Below are 23,378 nucleotides of genomic sequence, written 5' to 3'. Positions count from 1 at the left end.
TTCATGTTCTTCTACTCTAAAGGTCTAATTTATTTTCTGCTTGCTTTCTTCTTATTATGACTGTGCATGTATATACACACTTCTCAATATACTTGCCAGTAAGAGAAGGATGCAGTCCTGAAAGTTCAGCATGGTGTCAAAAGTTACTACCCCACCCCTACCAAAAAAAACCCCTGTAAGCTACTTATCCATAGGCATCTTTGTGTGATTATTGTCACCTGGGTTCTAGCCTGGACACTTACAAGATGGAAACTTCTCTGTTCTTGTTCATCAGTTTTATGCAATGAATATTAAATGCATGGAGCAGTGGCTTACCTTTGAAAAGAAGGTCTGGATAATGGTTAGCCTGTCACCTTGTAGTTAAGCTAGTGTGCTGGGTAGTCTGAGAAGTTCAGTTTCAAACACCCTCTAAGTGGGGGGAGGGGTGGGGTGGGCTAGAACTTGAAATTTCTGGTTCCTGGGCAAGTGCCCAAAGTATACAGGATTTGGGGCTACAACAGGAAATGTTACCCTGTCATCTGTTTTTGACTTGGGCATCTACACTGGGTAAGTATATGTAGCCATGAACCATCACAGCCAGTGTAGCTTACTGAATATGTGCAATATGTGCCTATGTGCATATGTATCCATACTGCATGAGTAAGTAGTATTGCAAATTGTGCCTAGTACTAAAAAAGCCACTTGTACCTAACTGGAACCAGTCAGGTTCACAATAGACAATAGAACTTGTAAGTTTCTTTGTCTTAAAGCAAATATATTTAAAAAACAAATCCTTCAAGCTTTTTTTAAAAAACAAAATTGAGGTTGTTAAATCAATTGCTCAGACATTAGAAAAATGCCGTAATTAACACAGTCTGTGCAATCCCAATTGGGATTCCTTATGTTTGCAGTATTATACAATATTTAATGACAGGATCTCCTAAATGATGATCTTGCCACATCCAGTGAGTGGGCAGTCAATGAATATTTATTTTTAAACCCCATGATTCGGCATGCTATCCAAGTCCTTATTTAACACTCATCATCCAAACCTTGTACTGAATGGAAGATTGTATGGGTGTCTCCTTAGAGACTTTTCTCTCCAGAGCAACTGAATGTTTTACAAATATTAATGAATTTATCTTTACAGTATCCCTTTGAGACTAGGTAAAAGGTGGCTTATTTTACATCTAGGAAACTGAAGCATGGAGGCTTAAGGGTAGAACTCTATGCTGATTTTTAGTTATCAACTTGAGGCACACAAGTCCTATTTGGGTTTTTTTTTCCCACCCTCCCACCCCGAAGAGTATCCTGAGGTTTTTTTATAGAATACTGTATGCTCACAGCCTAGCTACAGCAGCTTGGTTTACACTTATGTGTTCTCAGTATTTCTGCCAAACAAGCACCTGACCTCTTCACATCAGATGTTTAGATAATGAGGAACAGAGTGGCCACCAGTGATTAGTTGATTTCTAGCAGTGGTTTCAGTCTATTTTCATTTGTGGAACCCTAACAAATTTTGAATGGAGGTGCAGACCTCTTTGAATTGTAGGTGTGAGTATTCACATACTTTTGATTGACCGTAGTCACCTTTCTTGGCTCTGTTAGACATAATATGCAGCCCTCAAGAGCCTGAGGACTACAGGCTGAAAACCACTGGTTTATAGGTTTTCCTTAGCATCACTTAGCAATGCTGTGGGTGCAATCCAGCATGTCGGTCCAACCCATGCTGGCCCAATCCTGTATGCTTGGGTCTGGCAATGTGTTAACGCACAGGGCTACATTATCCATCCCACAGGGCTCCCCATAGATCCAGAAATTTGGCAGCAAAGGAGCAGCAATTAATGCTGCCAGCGCTCTCCTGCCACCAAATTTCTAGCCTCTTGGGAAATCCTGGCGGACTGGATCTGATCCACAGGCTGGGGGTTGAGTACCCATTCTAAACCATAATACCATCCCTTCTCGTTCTACTATTTGCCTTGTGGACCTTCTGATCATCTCAGTGAGGACCACTGCCTCCAACACTAGAGATGAGGTCAGAACAAGCCTGGAAAAGAATAGCTTGAAATTAACTTTTTTGTGACGTTCTTCCTCTAAGTAGTAGGTTAGAAACCAAGTGTTACAAAGCATGATATGTACAATACAATTTTTATTTGTGGTGTGTTGAATTTGAATTTTATAGTTGATACATTTTGTAATTTAGTTATTATGTACTTAAATTTGCAACTTGCATTTAGAATGGATAAGAACAATACAAACATCAACCCACATTCAGGAATATCTGTCTCTGCCAAATCTAAAATCAAATACCAGAACTAAAAGCATTGGATTATCTAAACTATGCTCCAAACATGGCTTTGGGTTGCATACTGAATGATGCAGTGTTTGCTAGTACATGTTGGAAAAACAAACGACCCCATAAAATAATGTGAAAAGATTTTCTTCCAAGATTGCTTTTATAAGGAAAATAAATGGCAATTTACCTAGAAAATTTCAACAGGTTTTTTGCTCATAAATATTCAGGCAACATTTTACTTTTCTCAGGTTCTTAAAAGTAGTCTAAATGAACACATTGCAATCCATGAAGACAATAGCATCAAGTTAAGAAGAAAATTTTTGGTGTTAGTTACGCAGTTTATGAATGGTTACAGAATGTGATAGTCAAATTTATTGTAAATTGGTAATGTGGACACAGAGTATATACCAATAATAGAAGTTAAATTAGCGTGGTGAAACTGATTTTGATCTATTCCTAAATTCTCTTAGGCTGTGTCCATGTGAATGTGGACATTTGTTTCCCAGGAACAACTAGCAGCGGGACACCTTGTGCCATTGCTAGTTGTCCCCGGGAAATGCCTGTGCCACACCACCCCCTGGCATGTGGGGTTACCAGGGGAGGCTGGGGCCAGCACAGGCCTGGTCCCAGCAGCCTTACCTGGGGTACTGGGGGCCTCCTGGGGCTACAGCAGTAGCGATTGCTGTTTGGAGCCTGGCTGGCAGCCAGAGTGTCCCTGCATACACCGCTCCCCCTGGATATTCAGAGGTAAAAAAAAAACCCTCTCACTACTCCCTTGCAGTGCAGAAAACAGCTAAAGGTGTGGTATGTGGTGCCGCAGACATGTCTGTGGTGCCACATACCGCACAGCTGCACTTGTCTGGACACGGCCTTAAATCACTTTTGACCTGACCTCAGATATCCTTTCATAGGTAGGGTTAATGTTGGCTTAACTTTCATCCACTCCTGATTCTTTTGTCATAATCTGAAATCACCCAGAAATCCAGTCTTCTCTGAGGGAATTTGGATCCTTCTGAATTTGAATAAATTGTAGCTGAGTCTGGTTTCTTAAAGATTTAATTATGTTTTAAATGCAGGTAGATTTAGAAGGTCCTTTGAAGAATGATCAATGTTTTGGGGTAGCTGTTACATGAAAATATTTTTTTATTTATCTGTGTATATTTGTATTAAATACAATACTTCCTTCTAAACCTGTACTGAGGAGACTAGTAACCTGTGCAGTCACAAAGCAGTGCAATGGTAAAGGAAGATTTTATCTCTTTTTAAGTTTAAAAAAATATTTCATCTGCCCTGATGGAACTACTATGTTGCTCGGGTGGTGCTAGATTTGTGAATATCAGATGCTTCTGAAAAGCATCCATAGCAGGGTAGGCAATTATTTGGGCCCAAGGGCCACAAAAAGAAGTTTGAGCTAATAATGGGCTGGATCAGCACCTTCCACCCCCCCCCCCCAAAGCAATGCAACAACTCGCCAAGGCTCCCTACGTGGGATGGGGCTGCAGGTAGGTAGGAAGCAGTGTTCAGGACCAGGACAAGTGGGCAAGGCTAGGATCATGGGGTGGAGTTTCAGGATGGTAACAGCACAGGGCCAGGGCCCAGGGCAGAGCTGCTGCCCACATGCCCCTACAGCAGATGCCAGTTCTGCAAGCAGGAACATGCAGAAGCAAATTGCAGGTCTGCCCCAAGGCCTTGGCTCCATGCTGTCACTATCCCAAGAACCCAGCCCTGGCCCCAGACACAGCTCCCTGCCTGCCAACGAGCCCTGCCCATGTGGCTCCTGACTGATCTCCATGGAGACCCTGTGATTACAGGGTGGTGACAGCACAGGGCTGGGGCAGAGCTGCGATGCATTTCCTGCACGTCCCTGCCTGCAGAACTGGGGCTCTGCCTTGGCCCCAGACCCATGCTGTGTCAGCACGCTGTGATCTCAGGGTCTCCATGGAGACCGGCTGGGAGTTATGTGGGCAGAGCAGCCATCTGCTTGCTGCACGTCCCTGCCTGTAGAACCCATGCCCATCACGGGCATGCAGGCAGTGAATCACAGCTCTGCTCTGGGCCCCAGTCCCCTGCTGTCACCTCCACAAGATCCCAGGTTTTCCTTGGCTCCACCTGCCTATCTTTTTACTGGATGCTGCTCCTTGCCAGCCCACAGCTCCATCCCAGGTGCCTGGCTGGGTGCCCTGCACATGTGGTTCCCATGCCTACTGGCAGGTGCAAAACAGATGGGCCAGGGTGCCTGGGCAGTGGGGGTGGGTCCAGCAGTGGCAGCTGGAAGGAACTGTTCTGCTTCTGGGGCTGCCAGGAAATGGAGTCTGGTTGCCATGCTACCCTAGTCCTGCTGTGTGCCCAGGGGCAGTTGGACAAGCTGAACACGCCACACCCCAGGTTCCCCCTTGCACCTGGGACTGAGGGATCCTCTGTGGGCCAGGCAAAATCCCTCAGTGGGCTAGATCTGGCCCCATGAGCCATATTTTGCACACCCTTAATCTTGTGGCTTTGGAACACTTTTAAAGACGCCTGATTTTTAGAAGAAGACTACTTAGTAATTTTGGATAGTCTCATGTCACCCAAAGATGGAAGCTTCAAGAATTACCAATCACTGCTGCAAATCTGAAGTGAGACAGGAGATGCTGTCATCTTAGTATGTATTTTGAGAGCATACTTGGACTTGCAGGAAGTGTGACTGATGTTAGGGTGGCTTGGGTGGGGACTGCAAGGAGCTGGCAAGCAGGGCGGTATTTAGTGCCAAGCTTGCTGTCATAACAGTAAAGTACTTGTAAAACTTTTCCTTGTGCTGCTAATTTTGTCTTAGTAAATGAAACTAAGGCACTGTCTGATGCCAGGGTGAAATAGAGCAGCAGTTTACAGAGCATTGGGAATTATGTTCTTTCATTAGCTAATAAGTTCTTTAGAAAGATTCAGTAATAAATACTAGTAGTCTTTTCTGCTGGAAGAATAAACTATGAAAAATGCTACAGCACACATTCATTAAAAAATCTGGATTCCATATGACAGTACAGTGGGTAGCAAAAGTGGGAGGAAGAGGCTAGCTGCATAAAACTTCTCTTAATGTTAAATGCTTTCTGGGTTATTTCATCATTTCATCTGGGTTTGATTGCTTCTCTGTAGTCAGATTTCTCAAAGTGAGGTTTTTTGACTAGAATTAGGTTGTGTATACATATAAAACGGACTTAAGTGTTGCTTCAGGTCGATTTTTGTAAAATTACTGATGTGATTTCCTTTTGAGAGATTCTTTGCATCATTTTGAGTAAATATCCTTTTTCACCAATACAACATAATTTCTTTGTTATTTATACCCTTTGATTAATGTCTGTGTATTAGCTGACATTTTATAAAATGGTATATTTTCAATACTTAAATTTAAAATTGTTCCTTGTCCTAAATTTTAGCATTTTAAAATTTTACAAGATTAAAATGTATGTTCTTTTGAACCAAAAAGTACTGAACACTTAAAATACAGCAGTTCACTACATATGTCAAGACTTGGACAAATCCAGCTGTATAGCATGTATTGTTAATTACTTTGATATGATGTATTTTCTTGTGTACAAGATACACTGTACCCCCTCTCCCCAAATCAGTACGTGTATTAAGCGGGGAAAATGATTTTCTGCCTAGGATAGAAGCACCCTGTTTTGATTCCTGCTACACAGTGTAGTAGCTTTACTGTTAAGGCAGCTGAAGGAATCAGTTGACACAGTGGCCCTTTGTTCTTGACTCCACAGGTGTTAATGATTGTCTCTCTTTTTTAATGGTCTTGATGTTCTACTAATCAAGCTAACTTTTCTTAGGGCAATTTTGCTCTCTGCTAGCTGCTCCTGTTAATTTAAACAGGAAAAGGAAGGTGAATCAGCTGAAAATTAGGCTCTGTCCTTGCTATATGCAGAGACAGGTAGTTAGCTGTCTGTATTAGTCTGAAGACATGTAGAAGACATATGCTCCTTGTAGACTAACTAAATAAGATGAATAGAGAGCATAAGCTTTCATGAACTCAAGCTCACTTTCAAGCTTCATCTTCATCTGATGCTCAGTATATATTTTATTTAGATAGTCTATAACAGCGATGGGCGAAATATGGCCTGCAGACTAGATCTGGCCCACCAGGTGGCTGGAACCGGCCCACAGCTGCCCGTGTGGTGCCTGCATGGGTCAAAGCCCTTCCTGCTCATGCCAGGGCAGGCTGAGCCAGGCTCCCACTGCCTACATGTGGCCCTTCCCTGACTAGTGCATGCAGCTTCTGGCAGGACTGTTCCTGGTGAACTACAGCTGGCTGGGTGCTACTCTGCTCCCCACACCTCCAGTGGTTGCTCCTGCTCCTGGTCTTTCACCTGCCACACCGCGCCACTCTGCACAGGTGGGTAGGGAGCTTCAGTTAGCTGGCTCCTGCCCCAGTACACGGGGCTCCAGCTTCAGCTTCTGGCTGCCTTCCTGGGAGCTGGAGACAGAGCCCTGCATGGTGGGGCAGGATCCGCCTGCCCAGAGCAGCGCAGTGTGGTGTGGTGCGGTGCAGCAGGGGCAAGGTCAGGAGCAGGAGCCACTGCTGAAGGCAGGGAAAACAGAGTAGCATCTGGCTGGCTTCAGTCACATCAGGAACAGTTCTGCTGGAAGCTGCTCGGTACAGTGCAACAGAGCAGGAGCCGCCACTGGAGGTGGAGGGAGCGGAACAGCACTCGGCTGGGCCAGGCTGCAGGTGCCAGTAGAAGCATGGTGCAGGCTGCCTCAGCACAAGTGAGCAGAACTCAGCCCCATGCTGAGTGCTGCGGGGAAGGTGAGCACTGCTGTATGTACTCCCCATCATCCCTCTCTTCACTCATCTTTTCCCCTTTACTCTGTCTTTCAGAAAGAAAGGGAATATTCTATTCTGGGGTTTATTGTATGAGAAAAAATACAGTACTTTTATGGTTCATTTATCTAGGAAAGAAGGGTATTACCTTTCTAATCCACATTTATGACCCTTACTTCTGCCCTGGACTCCTGCTAGTATCTGTCTGAGTCCTCTTTGGTCCAGATTCAGCCCTCTAATCTTTGGCATGCTCCATCCCCACTTCCTGTACTGTTTTTGTTTCCTTTTCGAAAATTTTCAACTTTTTTTGAATTCTAAAATACAAGATTTTCTAGGAACAGTATTGGTGTGCTGCAAAAAGCGCCTCTTTCATTCCTGTGCAGTTGCAGGTCTTGGGTGTTTTGAGGACTGATGGAATTGTGGTGGCCAAAAATTGCTTTCAACACTAGAGTTTGGAGAACTTGCTTGGGGGAAGAGGAGGGAACAGCAAATTGTTTTGTATGATAAAGCAGCCTGCTAAATTATTTATAAACCATTAATTTGTATGTTAGATAAACAGGCTTGCATTGCATCTGAGTTATGGCCTTTTTCTGAGTAAACTGTTTGTTCTTTGTTCTTGCAAGGATCAAAGATGGCTGTATAGAGGCCTTCATATGGAAATTTTCAACCATAAAAAATGATTCTAGGAGAGGAAGCACTACAGACATTCAGCCTGCAACAGCCCCCCATCTCCCCTGCTCATTATATCTTTCTGTGACTAGGGTGAACCTGGTCTGGGGAAAGCATGAGGAGTAGTGGCTGCTCTAGTTCTCCCATTCCCAGGAGGACTGGAGCAGTGCTGTAAACTCCTTGCCTGCTGCTTCAACAAAGATTCCAGAGAGAAACTCTCTCGCAAGTGGTATTTTCCAGGTTGAGCCCTGGAAGATCTTCCGCTGGGCGAAATTCAGTGACCATTTGTATGCTTGTCATTTCTACCAGGAGAAGGGCAGTTCTTCTGGTAGACATGTAACGCTTGTATGTGGCCTAGATAGCTGCAGTGTCTTAATGCAAAACAACTTGGCTGTGGACGAATGTTACTTAAATTTCTGCTTTTAAAAGTTAAAAATGTGCCTTTCCTATGAGAGAACCTGAGCCATTCTTGTGTTTTGAGGTGATATAGGCAAAGGTGGAATGTCCAGAAGTTACAAGTACTTAAGGTAACAAATATGAATCTTGAACGGATAGACAACTAATTTTTTTGGAATATATAAGGTTAAACCTTCCTTTCTGTTGGTCACCCTAATTTATTAATTTTTAAGTGAGAGGAAATGGTAAAGAAATCTGACAGCTGGGTCATTCAGATTCAGGGAGAGGTTTTCTTTATTCATTCAATGAGCATATTATGTCTAACATTACTGAAGAAATCTGGAGAGCATCCAGTACTTAAACTGTCTGACAGGATGTATTGCTGGCATTCTCTCTGGCCTATTTAAGCAGTTTTTCTGTTTACAGATGTGAAAAGTCAGCTGTGTAGTCAGCTATTTGTGATGCAGTGAGACTGCATTTCCTGTGGGATTTGAATGATGTTGCTTAACTGTGGTCAGCTGAATTCCTTGAACAAGAGAGCAGAATTTTTTTTGCTCATAGTCTCTAGTTGGTGTTGAACGTACATGCGCAAGCTAGTGAGAAAAGAATGAATATGTAATACAGTGTGTTAAATATTACTGTGTACCCTATGTTTGAGTTCACAGACTTATAGTGCTTTGTGCTGATGTTGAAGACAGCAATGGAAACTTCACCTGAGAAGAATGGTTTCTTAATTGTCCAAACAATAGCCTTCTCTGTAATGAGAATTATAACCTAATAATAAATCATTATGTTTTCAAAGTAAAGGTCGTCTATATGTTTGCTCCAGGGTGGTGGTGGAGTGCTGTAATTAGAGTGGCTCTCAGAGCCACTCTGAATACACGTGATGCTGCGGGTGCTTTATTCAGCATCCTGTGCTTCAAAGTGGTGGCGGGGGTGCTTTAACTAAAACTCATTTTGAAACGCAGGGACGCTGAATACACATGCAGAGGCATGCTAATTAGCACACTCCAGCAGACTCAATTAATTAAGTCTGCTCCATCACACATTAATTAGCACGCATCAGAACAGAGGTCCATCGTGTGTGTGTGTGTGCACCCAAAGTTTCATATGCCTTAAGTCTGCGCTGTAATGTTAAACAGGTTGTTCGTTATCTTTAATGAAATGTGTTACCTTCCCATTTTTGGCACGCAAAAAAAAAGATCATTGAGGAAATTGCTAGCAACTCCCATCCCCCAAAACTAAAGCACGTTAAAGTTGTTTAGATTGCGAAGTTAGCATTAGGAAATGCTAGATTTACAGTTGCCAATGCTTCCTTGATTTTTGCTCCCTATTTTTGACAGTTATGAATACTCCTTTGTTAAATGGGGAGCCTGGCAAAAATTGTATACAACTGTGTTTTGTGCATTTCAGATGATGTATAAGAGGGAAAAACTTTTTGCTTGGGCCGTTGGCATTTACTACCTTTAAAAAGATTTACTGGGAACTCATAAGTTTTAACAAAAACAAAAGTTGATATTATTTTATCTTTCAAACTGTATTTGCAAACAGGGTTGACCGTATGACCATGTATAATCATGTAGCTATATAGAAGAGGTAAAATGCCATTACAAAATGCCATTTTACAATACTTGCGATTTAAATTCCATTTACAATACTTAATGCCATTCAACACACTTAAATTTAATTCATATCTGCAGTGAGTGTTTAACCCACACATGGTGAAATATTTGTGTTTTTAGCAAAATTTGTTTTCTTTTATATAAAAATGTATGTTACACTGAGCATGCCTATCCAGTTTTTGTCTTCTGTCTGGCTGGCTGTGAGGGAGCCAATACCAGAAACTCTTCTACCCATAGACATCTTGGAGCTCTAATGATTTTATGAGGTTGTTTGATACTGTAATCATTTCATATTCCATAAATAGCTGTAGAATTTTGTCTCCAACTCCAGTATAAAACCCCCAGAATATTTAAATATTATTCTTATTTATTCTGTCAGTTGGTAAGGCGAATGGAAGGGATAATCACCACTTGCTGAAACTTTATTCTTCTGCTACAATAGAAAACTAGAAAAGTCTGCTCCCATGGCTAATCTGTTGACATAGGACAGTAGGGGCCAACCTTTTTAGCAAGGTGTCACAGATTAGCCACATCTGCCACACTGCTTTCTGCTCCCTACTCTGTGCACACAGCCCGATCTCCTGCTCTGCTTCCCGCTATATCTGCTGCTACCTGTCACATGCCACACAGGCTGCTTGTGCCACTTGTGGCACTCATGCCACAGGTTCACCACCGCTGACATAGGACAAAATGTTTCCAATCTGAGTACCTACAGCTAGATGGCTGAATCCATATTTAGACTTCTCAGGTGGAGTGCTCTGATGATCAGATAACAGGAAAACTGCAGTTTCTACCAGTTTATTAGCAAGTAGGGATGCTCTATATCTTTAGATGAAAGTGGACTGATTTTTTCGGGTGGGCAAATTACAGAGTTAAAAGCTTAATTTAAGATGCCCAAATTTGAAAATGATTGCTTTTGCCTGATATACCTCTCCCCCTATCTTCAGTTTCCTAAAGAAATATGTATTGCTTATAGTTACCTATTGATTTCACCTTCTTCAAAACTTTGAAACACATGTGCTTGACTTAGAATGCTGCATACCTTTTTGACTGGTTAGAAAGGAAGGGCCTGGGAATAAAATTCATGGTCTAAATTCATTAAACATCAAGATGTAAAGGTGATTTCAGTAATTTTTGCTTAAAGCTAAAACCCCAGAGAGCCTTGCTTTTCCTGCAGATGTTGGGATTTTTTTCCCAACATTATGGCTCATAATAGTTTACATCTCCTTTACAGTGGAATATTTTCTTGGAATGAGAAAAATCGGGGAGTGATGACGTTATTCCTATTGAAATTAACAGCTAATGCCCAGTAGACTTCAGTGGGGGCAAGCTCAGGTCTGAATCAATGTTTCAATTTAAACAACATTTGGACCAAGTTCCTTAATACTTAATAGTATTACATGTATTCCAACGAAGAATTGAACAACAGAGAAATGCAAGTGTATTGACCTCTGTGTGAGATGAGGTAATTTTTACATGCACAGAAGAGACTACATATAGATAAAGTTCCAGGGTAACTAAAGATAGCTACCCTACCTGGTAAAACTCTCTGTCCTCTTAGAAGAAGCGTCATTTTCAAGGATTCTCTTCATGTTTTGCAGTAAGAGAGGCATTAAGATCTGTGAAAGGGCTATATCTTCAGTCGGGGCAGTTTGTAACGAGGTTCGGATTCCTCTACTACTACTGCATCCTTTGCTTGTTCACAGCAGAGGAGAGAGAGACTTGATAACTTCATTTCCTGCTCCCTTCTTATTTTATTTTGCACTATCCCTTATGCACTATCACTATTTATTTATTTCTAACTTGCTAAATATTCACTACTTCTTTAGTCTCCTCAAGGAAGTAGTATGATTTTAAAAAGTCCCACGCGTTATTCTTGCTTGTGTAGTTCTAAGTCTAGTTGTATCTCACAAATTAAAGCTCATCAGCACTTTGCAAATAAATAATAATAATGGTTTCTTTGGAACACAGGGTTGATTACTGTGCAACATTCTAAATGCCTTAACGCAGTTGAACCAGAATGCAGTGAAAAAGCATTTGAGTCTAAAAGAAAGCAAAGTCAACTACGGAGCACTGGATCAGAATGGAACTTGAATTTCACTTTGTTGTACATGGTGTTCTAATGGATGCATATTTAACCTTGCCAGGAGTAAAACCAAAAAATATGTTGACTTGGTGCAGAAAAATGATCAGACTTAATACACTTTTACAACATGTTTTACATATTTTACAAAATGTACTGTATCTGTTGCATGGTTTTTATTGGCTTATTGGTGAAATCTGAATGTTATAAAACATAACTTTTCTCATGATTTTATTCAACAATGAATTTTCCCAATGCAGTAATGTTATTGTAGATAGCCATGTAGTAAGAGCCTTATTCTTTGTACTGTCTTGTACAGTACAGTGCTGAAAAATGTTTGCAAATTATTAAGAAAGTTTTACTGCTTTCTAAGTAAATGCTCAATATAATTAAACTGGTGTATTTTTTTCTGTTTCAGATGGATCAGTTATCAGATGAAGAACTTGATCATGGTGCAGAAGAAGACAGTGATAAGGAAGACCAGGATCTGGATAAGATGTTTGGGGCCTGGCTTGGGGAGCTGGATAAACTTACGCAGGTCAGCAGATGCAAGCATTTCAATAAGTAATTTATACTGGTGTTAAACCTTTTTTAAATGACGCGTACATATATCAGCGTCAGTATAGAGTGCATATACAACCTTACAGACAACATACGTACAACATAAAAATCTTTTGAGTGGCAGCACCTGTCAGGCATCCTATTGTGCTCCAATGCAAAGGCATAAAGGATTGCAGAGGAACATCCTTCCCATAGTTTCTTTTTTTGCTACCTATAGCAGCAAGACAAAATCTAGCATGCGTCTAAACCACTGTTTTTCTTGAACTTTAAATCCAGGTGTTTTGACCAACTTTGTGAAGAAATCTTCATCTTCACACTCCTAGAATTGAACATTACACAAAAAAAAATCCCTGTGAGCCCACTTAAATACCCAGGCAGCATATGTGCCTGTGCAGGCTGGATGGAGCTAAAACTTAAGTTCAAACACAAAGTTCAGGAAGTTAGATGTGAAACATCACTCCTTTGAGGATAGACTTTTCAACTTCCCTATCAGAACTAGAGTAGTGTAGGGAACAAGAGACCATTAAAAGAGTCTGTATTGCCTTCAGATAAGTTTCTTCTGCTTGCGTGAACTTCCTACCTGTTCTTCAAATAGGTGCAGTGAAAACTCCAACAGATAGTATGTATGATGTATTACATAAGCAAGAGCAGGAGACTTATGCCCTTCTTTACTATGCTTGTAAGCTATCAAGGTCCTGACTTGGTACTACTTGGCTCTGCATAACTCTATTGACTCTTCATCTTCCAAAAGTTTTATAGCAGCTTTATAGACTGTCATCACTATATGTGTTTGACCCATCAGTGGTCACAGTATAGAGCTGATAGTGCTCTGTGATTGGCTTCTCAGAGTTGGACCTGGACTCCATGCTGGTAAGTAGGGGGTGGGGGAGGGGCACCTGGAGGACAGGAGAGGGGACCTTGGGGCTGACCCCTGACCCCTGCCCGCTCTCCCAGCCCCCTGCCATGGCTGCTCTGCCCAGCCCCAGCTCCTGGCTCTTAAATAAATAAATAAGCCACCACTTACCAACTGCCTTGGGGCTTTTGGGGGGCTGGGGGAGCAGGTGGGGGATGGGGGCTTGTGACCGAGCCTTCCCACACAGTGTGGGGCAGATTCGGTCAAATCGCTTCAGGACTGAGATTTGAAATGTATTCAGATCACTGAATCTAATTGCTGTCCCCCAAATAGGCTGAATCTAAATCCAAAGCAAATACTAGCCACTTTGCACAGTCCTAATTACCAGCCACCTTCAATCTTAAATGCTTCAGAGGCCTCTTATATGTCTTTCATGCAATGGTATCAGAGTTCCTCAGAGGGCTATTGCATATCCACACCTTGGTCAGAGAACCTTCATCTGCTTGTGACATTAACGTGGTTCTCCTTAGACTTGCAGAACTTGACTTTGAGCCTCCTTTGAAATTTTTTTTGTATCACTTCTATTGAAATGATTATCTTAGAGGGTATTTCTTCATCTAGAAGACAAATTGAACTTCAGGTGATTGCGTTTCAACTTCCTTACGGGGCATTACATAGGTATATGTGGTGCTGAGATCTACAGACATTCTTTCTGAAGGTAGGCTTACAATACTAACTAAACCAAATGCTCAGCTTATTTTGTGGTCTTTTCCCAAACCACAGTTCACATGGGATGTGTCCTAGGACTTTGTTTTATTATGCTGATAGAACCAAACCATTCAGAACGTCTTTTTGTCTATTTCTACAAATAAATTGCCATTTTGATTATCAGGCTATTTCTTTACAGAGGATATTGAAATGCATAACTCTGTGCATCTCAATGGATTATCACCTGCCCTATCCCAAACATTAAAGCTTACTTAACAAAGGTTCAGTCAGCCTCCTTCTCCTTTAGAAAAATGTCAGTATTGGAATAATTTTCATCAGCTGGGATCTCAGGAGCTTCCAGTCATCCTCACTTTGCAAGGTCCTCAGCCATCAGTTTCAAACTGCAAGGGAACTGAGGCTGGCTCACTGCTACTCTGCCTTTCATGTCCTTGTATCAGAGCACAAGCAGGCTCACTCTATGCATGGCCCTCAAAAAACATGGCTGTCAAAGATTTCAGTATTTCATGTATGAGGCACGTGCACATCTACAGTGGGATCCATGTGGACAAAAGCATCTGAAAGAGTCACACTTACCATATGATAAGCGAAGTCACTGGGGAGAGGCAATGTCTAGACCAGTATGGGTCCTGGCTAGATCCCTACCATAGGATAAGTAACTCTTCTTTCTGACCAGATGATGCTCAAGTGAACTCATTCTTACCCTTTAGTCCTAGCTGGGGATAATAACTTCTGGATAATATTACCTGTAAATACATCAAGTCATTCATTTTATCTCACACTGTGTTGTGCTTTTTCTGAGTTAAGTTAAAAAGGATCAGGTAACTATAGAAATTCCTCTCAGTAAGAGTAATGCTTTAAAAAAGTAAGGTAGGAGAAAAATATACTTTGCCTCCTTTGTTCTGTAACAGTAAGGTGATTTAAATCTTGGTAGTATAGTGACCAAGAACTTATCCACTCCAATTACTGTAAATCCTGTTACTTAGAAAAATAATTTGATTTTCTGATTACATTTCTTTCACTGAGATGAAACTTTCACCCATTTTTTATGACTTGTTTGTCCATCAACTCCTGTTATGCCAAATACAAACTTTATCTGCCTTCTTTTCTCTCTCTCACTTTTTCCACCTTTTTTAGAGTTTGGATACAGATAAGCCGGTGGAACCAGTAAAGAAATCACCTCTTCGTCAGGAAACCAATCTTGCCAATTTCTCCTATCGTTTCTCCATGTACAATTTGAATGGTAAGTTAAACTATGTTAAGACTATATCAAATTTTTTGAAGACTGAATATTATTTCTAGTAGTAAGTAAAGATCTTGCAAAATCCTAATGTAATAACAACATTAAAAGACAGCATCCATACAAAGAGAATTTTGATACCAAGACATCGTATCCTGATTGGCTTTAAACTAGGTTCGCTGGGGGATGAAGACTGAAGCCCTGAGCTAAGTGAGGAAGTGGGTGACCTGGGGGAAATACAAGCAGGAGGGGGGAGGACTTCTCATTCTTACTGAGAAAGTAGGGCAATTAGGTAGTAACCTCAGGTGCCTCTACACAAATGCACAGAGCCTAGGAAACAACTAAGCAGAATTGGAAGTCGTTCCACAGTCACAGAATTATGATTTAATTGGAATAACAGAGACTTGGTAGGATAGATCATAGGACTGGAGCACTGTCATGGATGGGTATAAACTATTCAGGAAGGACAGGCAGGGGAGAAGAAGCGGAAGAGTTGTACTCTGTAAAAGAACTGTATGATTGTTCAGAGCTCCAGTGTGGAACTGGCGATAGACCTGTTGAAAGTCCCTGAGTTAGGGTCAGAGGGGAGAGGAACCAGGTTGATGTCTCGGTGGGTGTCTGCTGTAGAGCACCAAACCAAGAGGATGAGGTGGTTGAGGCTTCTTTAAACAGCTAGCAGAAGTTTCCCAATCACAGGCCCAGGGTCTTATGGGGGACTTCAGTCATCGTGACATCTGCTGGGAGGGCAGTACAGCAGTGGCCAGGCAATCCAGGACATTTTTGGAGAGTGTTGGGGACAACTTCTTGATGAAAGTATTGGAGAGGCCAACTAGGAGCCATGCTCTTAACCTACTGCTTGCGAACAGGGAAGAATTGGTGGGGACTATAGTAGTGGACAGCACGTTGGGCAGCAGTGACCTTGAGTTGATTGAGTTCACAATCCTGAGGAAAGGAAGGAAGGAGGCAGCAGAGTCAGGACTGCCAACTTCAGAAAAGCAGACTTGAACACATTTGGGGGACTGATGGTCAGAATTCCCTGAGAGGCCTTTCTGAGTGGGAGAGGAGTCCTGGAGTGCTGGTTGTACTTCAAAAAATCTGACTGAGGGTGCAGGATCAAGCCATCCCAACACACAGGGAGACTAGCAAGTATGGCAGAAGACCAACTTGCAGCAATCTCTTTAATGAGCAAAAACAGAAAAGGAGGCTTACAAGAAGAGGAAACTTGGACAAAATAAGTTATGGAGGAATATAGGTGTACTCCTTGGTCATTCAGGGATGAAATCAGGAAGGCCAAAGCATAATTGGAGATGCAGCTTGCAAGGAATGTGAAGGATAGCATGAAGGGTTTCTACAAGAAAGTTGGCAGCAAAAGGAAGATCGGGTGAATGGGGGAGGCAAACTAGTGACTGATGATGAGGGAAAGGCTGAAGTGCTCAATGCCTCTTTCACCTCAGTCTTCACAAGCAAGGTCAACTCCCAGACTACTGCACCTGGCAGCACAGTTTGGGCAGGAGGTAAGCACCTCACGGTGGTGAAAGAACAGGTTAGGAACTATTTAGAAAATCTGGACATGTACAGGTCCATGGGGCCAGATGCGATGCACCCGAGGGTTTTAAGCGAGCTGGCCAGTGTAAATGCAGAGCTGCTGGCCATTATTTTTGAAAAGTTGGGTTGACTGGGAGAGGTCCTGGATGGTTGGAAAAGGGCAAATATACTGTCCATCTTTAAGGAAGGGAAGGAAAAGGATCCGGGGAACTACCAACCAGTCAACCTCACCTCAGTCCCTGGAAAAATCTTGGAGCAGGTCTTCAAGGAATCCATTTCTGAGCACTTGGAGGAGAAGGTGGTGATCAGGAACAGTCAGCATAGATTCACCATGGACAAGTCATGCCTGATAAACCTGATTGCCTTCTATGATGAGATGACTGGTTCTGTGGACGTGGAGAGAGCAGTGGACATGATACATCTTGACTTTAGCAATGCGTTTGATACAGTCTCTCAGCATTCTTGCAAGCAAGCTAGGGATGTACAGGCTGGTTGGATGAATGGACTGTAAGGTGGATAGAAAACAGGTTGAATCATTGGGCTTAAAGGGTCGTAATCAATGGCTCCATGTCCAGTTGACAGCTGGTATCAAGTGGAGTGCCCCAGGGGTCAGGCTGCTTTTGTTCAGTATCTTCATCAGTGACCTGGAAGATGAGATGGAGTGCACCCTCAGGAAGCTTGCAGATCACACCAAGATGGTGGGGAGTAGTCAGTACATTGGAGGTTAGGACTAGGATTCGGGGAGACCTTGACAAAAGCAAGGATTGAACTAAAAGAAATCTGATGAGGAAAAATATTGCATTTAGGACGGAACGATCCTACACACTGGTCCAGACTGGGGACCGACTGGCTAACCAGCATCTCTGCAGAAAAAGACCAAGGTTAATGGCATGCTGGGCTGCATTTGTAGGAGCATTGCCAGCAGCAGCATTGAGGGAAGTGATAATTCCCTTCTGTTCAGCACTGCTGAAGCCACATAAGGAGGGCTATGTCCACTTTGGCCTTCCAGTTAAAAAAAAAATGCAGTCCAAAAGACAAGCTGGAGTACAGCAGAGGGGAACGAAAATCGTTAAGTGGCTGGGGCACATGATATCTAAGGAGTGGCTGAGGGAACTGGGGATATTTAGTTTTGAGAAGAGAAGTGGGGGGGTGGGGGGGATTTAACTACCTGGAGGGTTATTCCAAAGAGGATGAAGCTAGACTTTTTACAGTGGTGACAGATGACAGAACAAGGAGCTATGGTCTCAAGTTGCAGCAAGGGAAGTTTAGGTTAGCTATTAGGGAAAACTCTCCTAGATGGGTAGTAAAGCATTGGAACAGGTTACCCAGAGAGGTTGTAGAATCTCCATTCTTGGAGGTTTTTAAGACCTGGGTAGACAAAGCGTTGGTTGAGATGATCTAGTTGGGGATGGTCCTGCTCTGAGCAGGGCATTGGACTAGATGATCTCCTGAAGTCCCTTCCGACCCTAATTCTGTAATTTTATATTGTATTATCCTGCTTGTGACACAGAGTTCTTAGTGTCGTCAATTGACTCTGTCTCCACCTAATGGCTGATAATGAAAATGTGGTTACTTGTAGAGGACAGACATTCTGGTAACCTTTTTCATGAAAACGAATGACTGAATTTATGTCTTAACCTACATTGTGAGAGACAGGGAACACCATCTTTTAAGGGTGAGGACATTTGAAACCATTCTGAAATGTTACTTCTTGGGAATTGGTTCAAAGGTGTTGCTGATCACAGGTGTCCACATGTACAGTGCCCTAGTATTGTAAGGAATTTAAAAAGGTGTCATCACCTTTTAGGCATTGATACCAGGGGTGGGAGTGAGGCCCCAGCCCAGCATGCCTTGCAGTGGGCGAGGTGTAGGAGGGAGAAGTTCTTGCACCTATACTTTGGGGTTTCCAGGGGGTGGATGACCTGTAGCTGGAGGCATTTTCACTTTCTGCTCTCCTTTCCCTTCATGAATTCAGTAAACTTCAGTAGCCTGCAACTGACCATAAATATGCAGTGTGCTTGCTGACTTGGGGTGTGCTTGGATCCATGCTTTTGGGTTTCCAGGAGCTGGGGGAGGGGGAGCATCATAAAGAGCCACAGTTGAGTTGAGAGTAACGACACAGCTGGTTGTTAGAAAGATAGCTTTTATTGAACAAGCAGTGCAAGGGACCTCATCGATTTAAAAATGTCAGCAAAAGGGAAAAAAAAAGAGGGGCAGTAGAGTTCTGGCTATGTACAAGAGTGGCGTGTGCATGTTGGGTGAGAGAAGGTGGTAACGAGGAGCAATGTGGTGTGGGATACTCGGAAGAGTCATCAGATCCACATTGCAGAATGCTTAATATTTGATGCGCAGCACTGAATGGATACACTGTGAAACAGTTCAGAAGAGTACCTGATTTTCCAGGTCGTCTTTGAACTGTTCTAGGTGATTTTTAAATCAATTAAACAGGCTTCTATTTGCTGGTTCAAATTAAACCGAATTTAAATGCTCCTAAATACTACAAATAAGGAAGCATGGTTATTTAGGTTCAGCAGATATTTTGTTCGAAACTATGTTTTAAAAAAACTTCCTTGGATTGATTTGCCTATTATGCTGTTGAAAATACAGGACATTTTGACTTAAAAAAAAGAAAAAGAAAAAAGAATTGAGAGTTGAAATTATGAGGGAGTTGGCTACAAATCTTCCATTTTCCATTAATGGAAAATGCATATCCCAAATCCCTGGACTGCTTTGCAAATTTAGTTACGAACTATTTAACAATTTAAGTATATCTAAAAACTTTACTGCTATTTGTAGGCTCCTGTTACTGGAATGGCATTGGCAAATGTATTTAACATCCAGTTTTGTAAAACTACTCTCTGTTTTGATGGACATAAGGTCAGGATGGTATAAATAATTTTGCTTCTGCACTGTCCATAGCATATGATGATAGTGCTTGCACAGCAGGATTGAGAAATTAGTTCATCATCAGCAGGGATCCAGGTTTTCTGTTTACCACAGAAAAACGGAGTAAACCGGATTTTACCTTTTACTGGAGGCAAACGCAGATTTCTCATTTTACCAGAGAAACCCACAGATTTCACAGTTTTGCAATGAACTCCCTGCAGGCTGACAAAGTTCCAGCCTGCAGGGAGCTGAGAGGGAGTGGGAGGAAGGTGGTGAGATGGGGGTACCACGTGCATGTACATGCACATGGCCCCAGGCAACCTGTAGAGCAGTTCCACCAGGTAAGTGGGGGTGGGGAGAAGGGGATTGAGGCCCCTGTAGAGAGAGAGGGAGCTGGGCAGGGTTGGGGCTGCTGCCCAGCCAGGCAGTGCTTGGGGCCCTGGGCCACAATGCATGGCTGCAGGGCCCCAGCAGGGAGCAGGATGGGGCCACAGGTGTCTCATCCAGGGGAGGGGGAGGGTGGGCTCCCCACTGCTAGGCACATTCCTGGGGAGCAGGGGGAACCCATACCCCCCAGATCTGTATGCAGGGCAGGCACAGGCTGTGGGCTCAGGCAAATGCCCTGCTTCCCCTCCCCAAGACCTCCGCAGCCCAGTGGGCCTGACCCCGGGTGGCAGGGAACAGTAGGGCTGCATGGGGATCTCCTCGCTGCTGCAAGCCCCATACTGTCCTGGTGACACACCTCCTGTGCATGCCACTGTTTTGAAGGGCACAACCCTGTGCTGCTGCCCTCGCTGCAGCCCCATAGCCCTGGCAGCTGGGGGAGCAGGGGATGTGGGTGAGGGGAAAGGGCTGTGGGGGAGAAGTGAGAGGCAAAAGTGGGGCTGTCGGGGTTCTTTAATTTTAATAATGGATTTGGGGTTTTTATTTGCTTTTTTTAATCGGAGAATTTGTAGTTTTTTTTATCGGGGAAAACCTGGATCCCTGATCATCAGCATGTTAACGCCTCTTGTTCATTTCAGAAGCCCTAAATCAAGGAGAGACTGTGGATCTGGATGCCCTCATGGCTGATCTTTGTTCCATTGAGCAGGAGCTCAGCAGCATTGGGTCCCAGTCAGCAAATAGTGCTTCAGTGAAACGGGTGGCCACAGAAGCAAAATCTCAAAAACTACCTGGTCGACCTGCCTCTAAACATAGCAGTATGAAAGGGTTATCCTCATCTGGTAAGGTTACTAAGCCTCCACATGCCAATTTTTCCTTGGATGACATCACCGCACAATTAGAGAAGGCCTCCTTGAGCATGGATGAAGCAGCACAGCAGTCGGTAATTGAAGATACCAAACCTGTAGTTACTGCTCAGCATAGGAGGACAGCATCAGCTGGCACAGTAAGTGATGCTGAAGTGCGTTCCATCAGTAACTCATCCCGCTCCAGCATCACCTCTGCAGCCTCCAGCATGGACTCTTTGGATATCGATAAGATGACAAGACCTCAGGAACTGGATCTGACACAGCAAGGGCAGCCAGTTACAGAGGTAAAGTATTATGAATGTAATGAGGTTTTATTTGTTTTCTTTAAACTTTTTTGTTACAAGTTTTTAAGTCCTGCTGTAGTACTAAACTTGGCTAATCATCTTCACTGTTGTGGGGGTTGAAATAAGAGATTTTTTTTGGCATATTCAGCATCGAACATTGAACACTGAACACATCTCTTGGTTTAAAAAGAAAATCTTTACAGGGTGGGGTACAAGGCCTTTTTGGAAGATTTCTCTCACTTAGTGTAATCTTTTAATGGGTTCAGCATTATAAGTAAACAAGTTACTAGTTTTAACAATCCAAAACAATCTGGCATCTTATTACTGTGTATAATTAAATGACATAAACAATATTCTATTTCACTTTGGAGTATACCAAGCTTGTTATGTACATATTTCAAGGTTTTAGTATTAATCATGATAAGAATGAATAATTAGTAGTTGTTTTAAAGAGGAACTTTTGAAAATATTTGTGGGGAGACTAATAGGGATGTGGTAGACTTGGTCATTTTACTCCAGAAAGTCCTTCATTTGCTTCTCAGTTAATCTTAGTATATCTAAAACTAGACAAATTGGTGCAGCTTTTAATATGCCATTGCCCAGAGATTATACCTTTTGTTTTGTATACCCCTTGATTGGAAAATATATATAAATTTGTGCTATGAATTGTTTTAGTTATATTTTATATTGGTAGACATAACTTATGCAGTTCATATGAACTAGCATGCATTGCTGTATAACAGTATAGTAACTTTCAGAAATCTGTAGCAGTGATAAAATACGAGTGAATTTAAAGTACGTGCTGTAATGTTCTTACCATTTTCATATGTTAAGTGGCTTTTCTTCTGTCTTATTCTTCCCTCACATTCTTCAGAAAGTATCCCAGATTGACTTCCTCTTTCTTTGCCTTTATGCTTGTGACTTTTATCAAAAACTAGCTATCTTTAAGTAGAAAACCACCCCAGGTTAAAGAAGTCTTACAGTAAAGGATGCAGTGTGTAAAAACACATGGCTATTTATCAAGTATCTTTGAAATTTTATATTTATATCTCAGCTTATCTTTGCAAACATTTTTCCCTCAGTAGTTTTAAATACTGTATCTCTTGCACAGAAAGTAACAATAACATTTACACCAGCATGTCATTTCCCTGAAACATCCATAATGAAGAAACGTCAACTACCATCTAACCCTACAGTTATGAGAGATTTTGTGAAGTTTTTGGTGCCGCATGAGTGTGTCTGTCTTTGTGGCAATAGCCTGTTCTTTGAGCACTGATACATTTCTTCAGAAAAATCCCAGTAAGTTTGAGGTGGAAATAAGGAAGTAGAAAAATGTTCCTGTGAATCAGGGTTTTTGTAAGAGTATTATTCTTAAGTCTTTAATGATGCTAGAAACTAACTTTAGTAAGTGTTGAAAAGAAACCTAGCTGTCATTTAACCAGCTCTAGTAATATAAATATCTTTGTGTCGTTCTCTTCAAAAGAGATAATGTGACCAAATAGAATTTGGTTTTATAAATAATGAATTGAGTTCAAACGCTATTATATTCAATTCAAGCTGTAGCAAAGGTATAATTCTTCTAGGGGGAGTATGTGACAAAATTATATTGTTACAAGTTGTAGGTTGGGCTAAAGGCCATTAACTTGTCAAGCCTATGTTTATACTTGATGTTTATGTAAAATGTTAAGCATCTGCATTTCTCTTTGATAAGCTCTAGTTAAAGCACCCCTACCACCATTTTTCAGTGCATGGATGCTGATGCACAAGATGCTGGAGTTGCTGGAGCATGGTAATTACCATGCTCTAACAGATTCATTTAATTAACTCTGCTCCAACACACTGCAATTACACACGTGTTGTTCATGTATAGGTGCCCAATAAGCCCAGTTCACTAGGAGTGTCTTCAGAAGTCATGTGCACCAGGCCCCTAAACATTTTCATTCCCCTCTGTTGGACTTCAGTTTGTCTACTAGACTCTGTTTTTGTAGTTGGGGCCCAAAGTGGACACCAGTGCTGAAAAAAGGGGAATAATCACTTCCCTCAATCTGCTGGCAACACTGCTACTAATGCAGCCCAGTGTGCCATTAGCCTTGTTTGCAGCAAGGACACACTATTGCTCACATTCAGCTTATTGTCCACTGTAACCTTCAGATACTTTTCTGCAGAGCTGCAGCATAGCCAGTC

At 42.3% G+C, this 23,378-nt stretch overlaps 1 protein-coding gene across 1 annotated transcript in view; it reads left to right on the top strand.

Moving 5' to 3' along the window:
- The first annotated feature begins 12,248 nt into the window (after window positions 1-12,248).
- The window catches only part of RAPH1 (Ras association (RalGDS/AF-6) and pleckstrin homology domains 1), an 86,279-nt gene continuing 75,149 nt past the window's right edge, over window positions 12,249-23,378 (top strand). Inside the window, exons 1-3 of the mRNA XM_019553660.1 lie at window positions 12,249-12,387; window positions 15,127-15,232; window positions 20,683-21,194. Of these exons, the coding sequence (XP_019409205.1) occupies window positions 12,268-12,387; window positions 15,127-15,232; window positions 20,683-21,194 (738 nt within the window). The 5' untranslated portion in view covers window positions 12,249-12,267. The remainder of the gene's footprint in view (window positions 12,388-15,126; window positions 15,233-20,682; window positions 21,195-23,378) is intronic.

Source organism: Crocodylus porosus, unplaced genomic scaffold (assembly GCF_001723895.1).
Source record: "Crocodylus porosus isolate Cpor-Errol unplaced genomic scaffold, CroPor_comp1, whole genome shotgun sequence".
NCBI classification, from domain to species: Eukaryota; Metazoa; Chordata; order Crocodylia; family Crocodylidae; genus Crocodylus; species Crocodylus porosus.
Note: the sequence above shows the minus strand (reverse complement) of the source record. Positions and strands in the feature narration are given on the sequence as shown.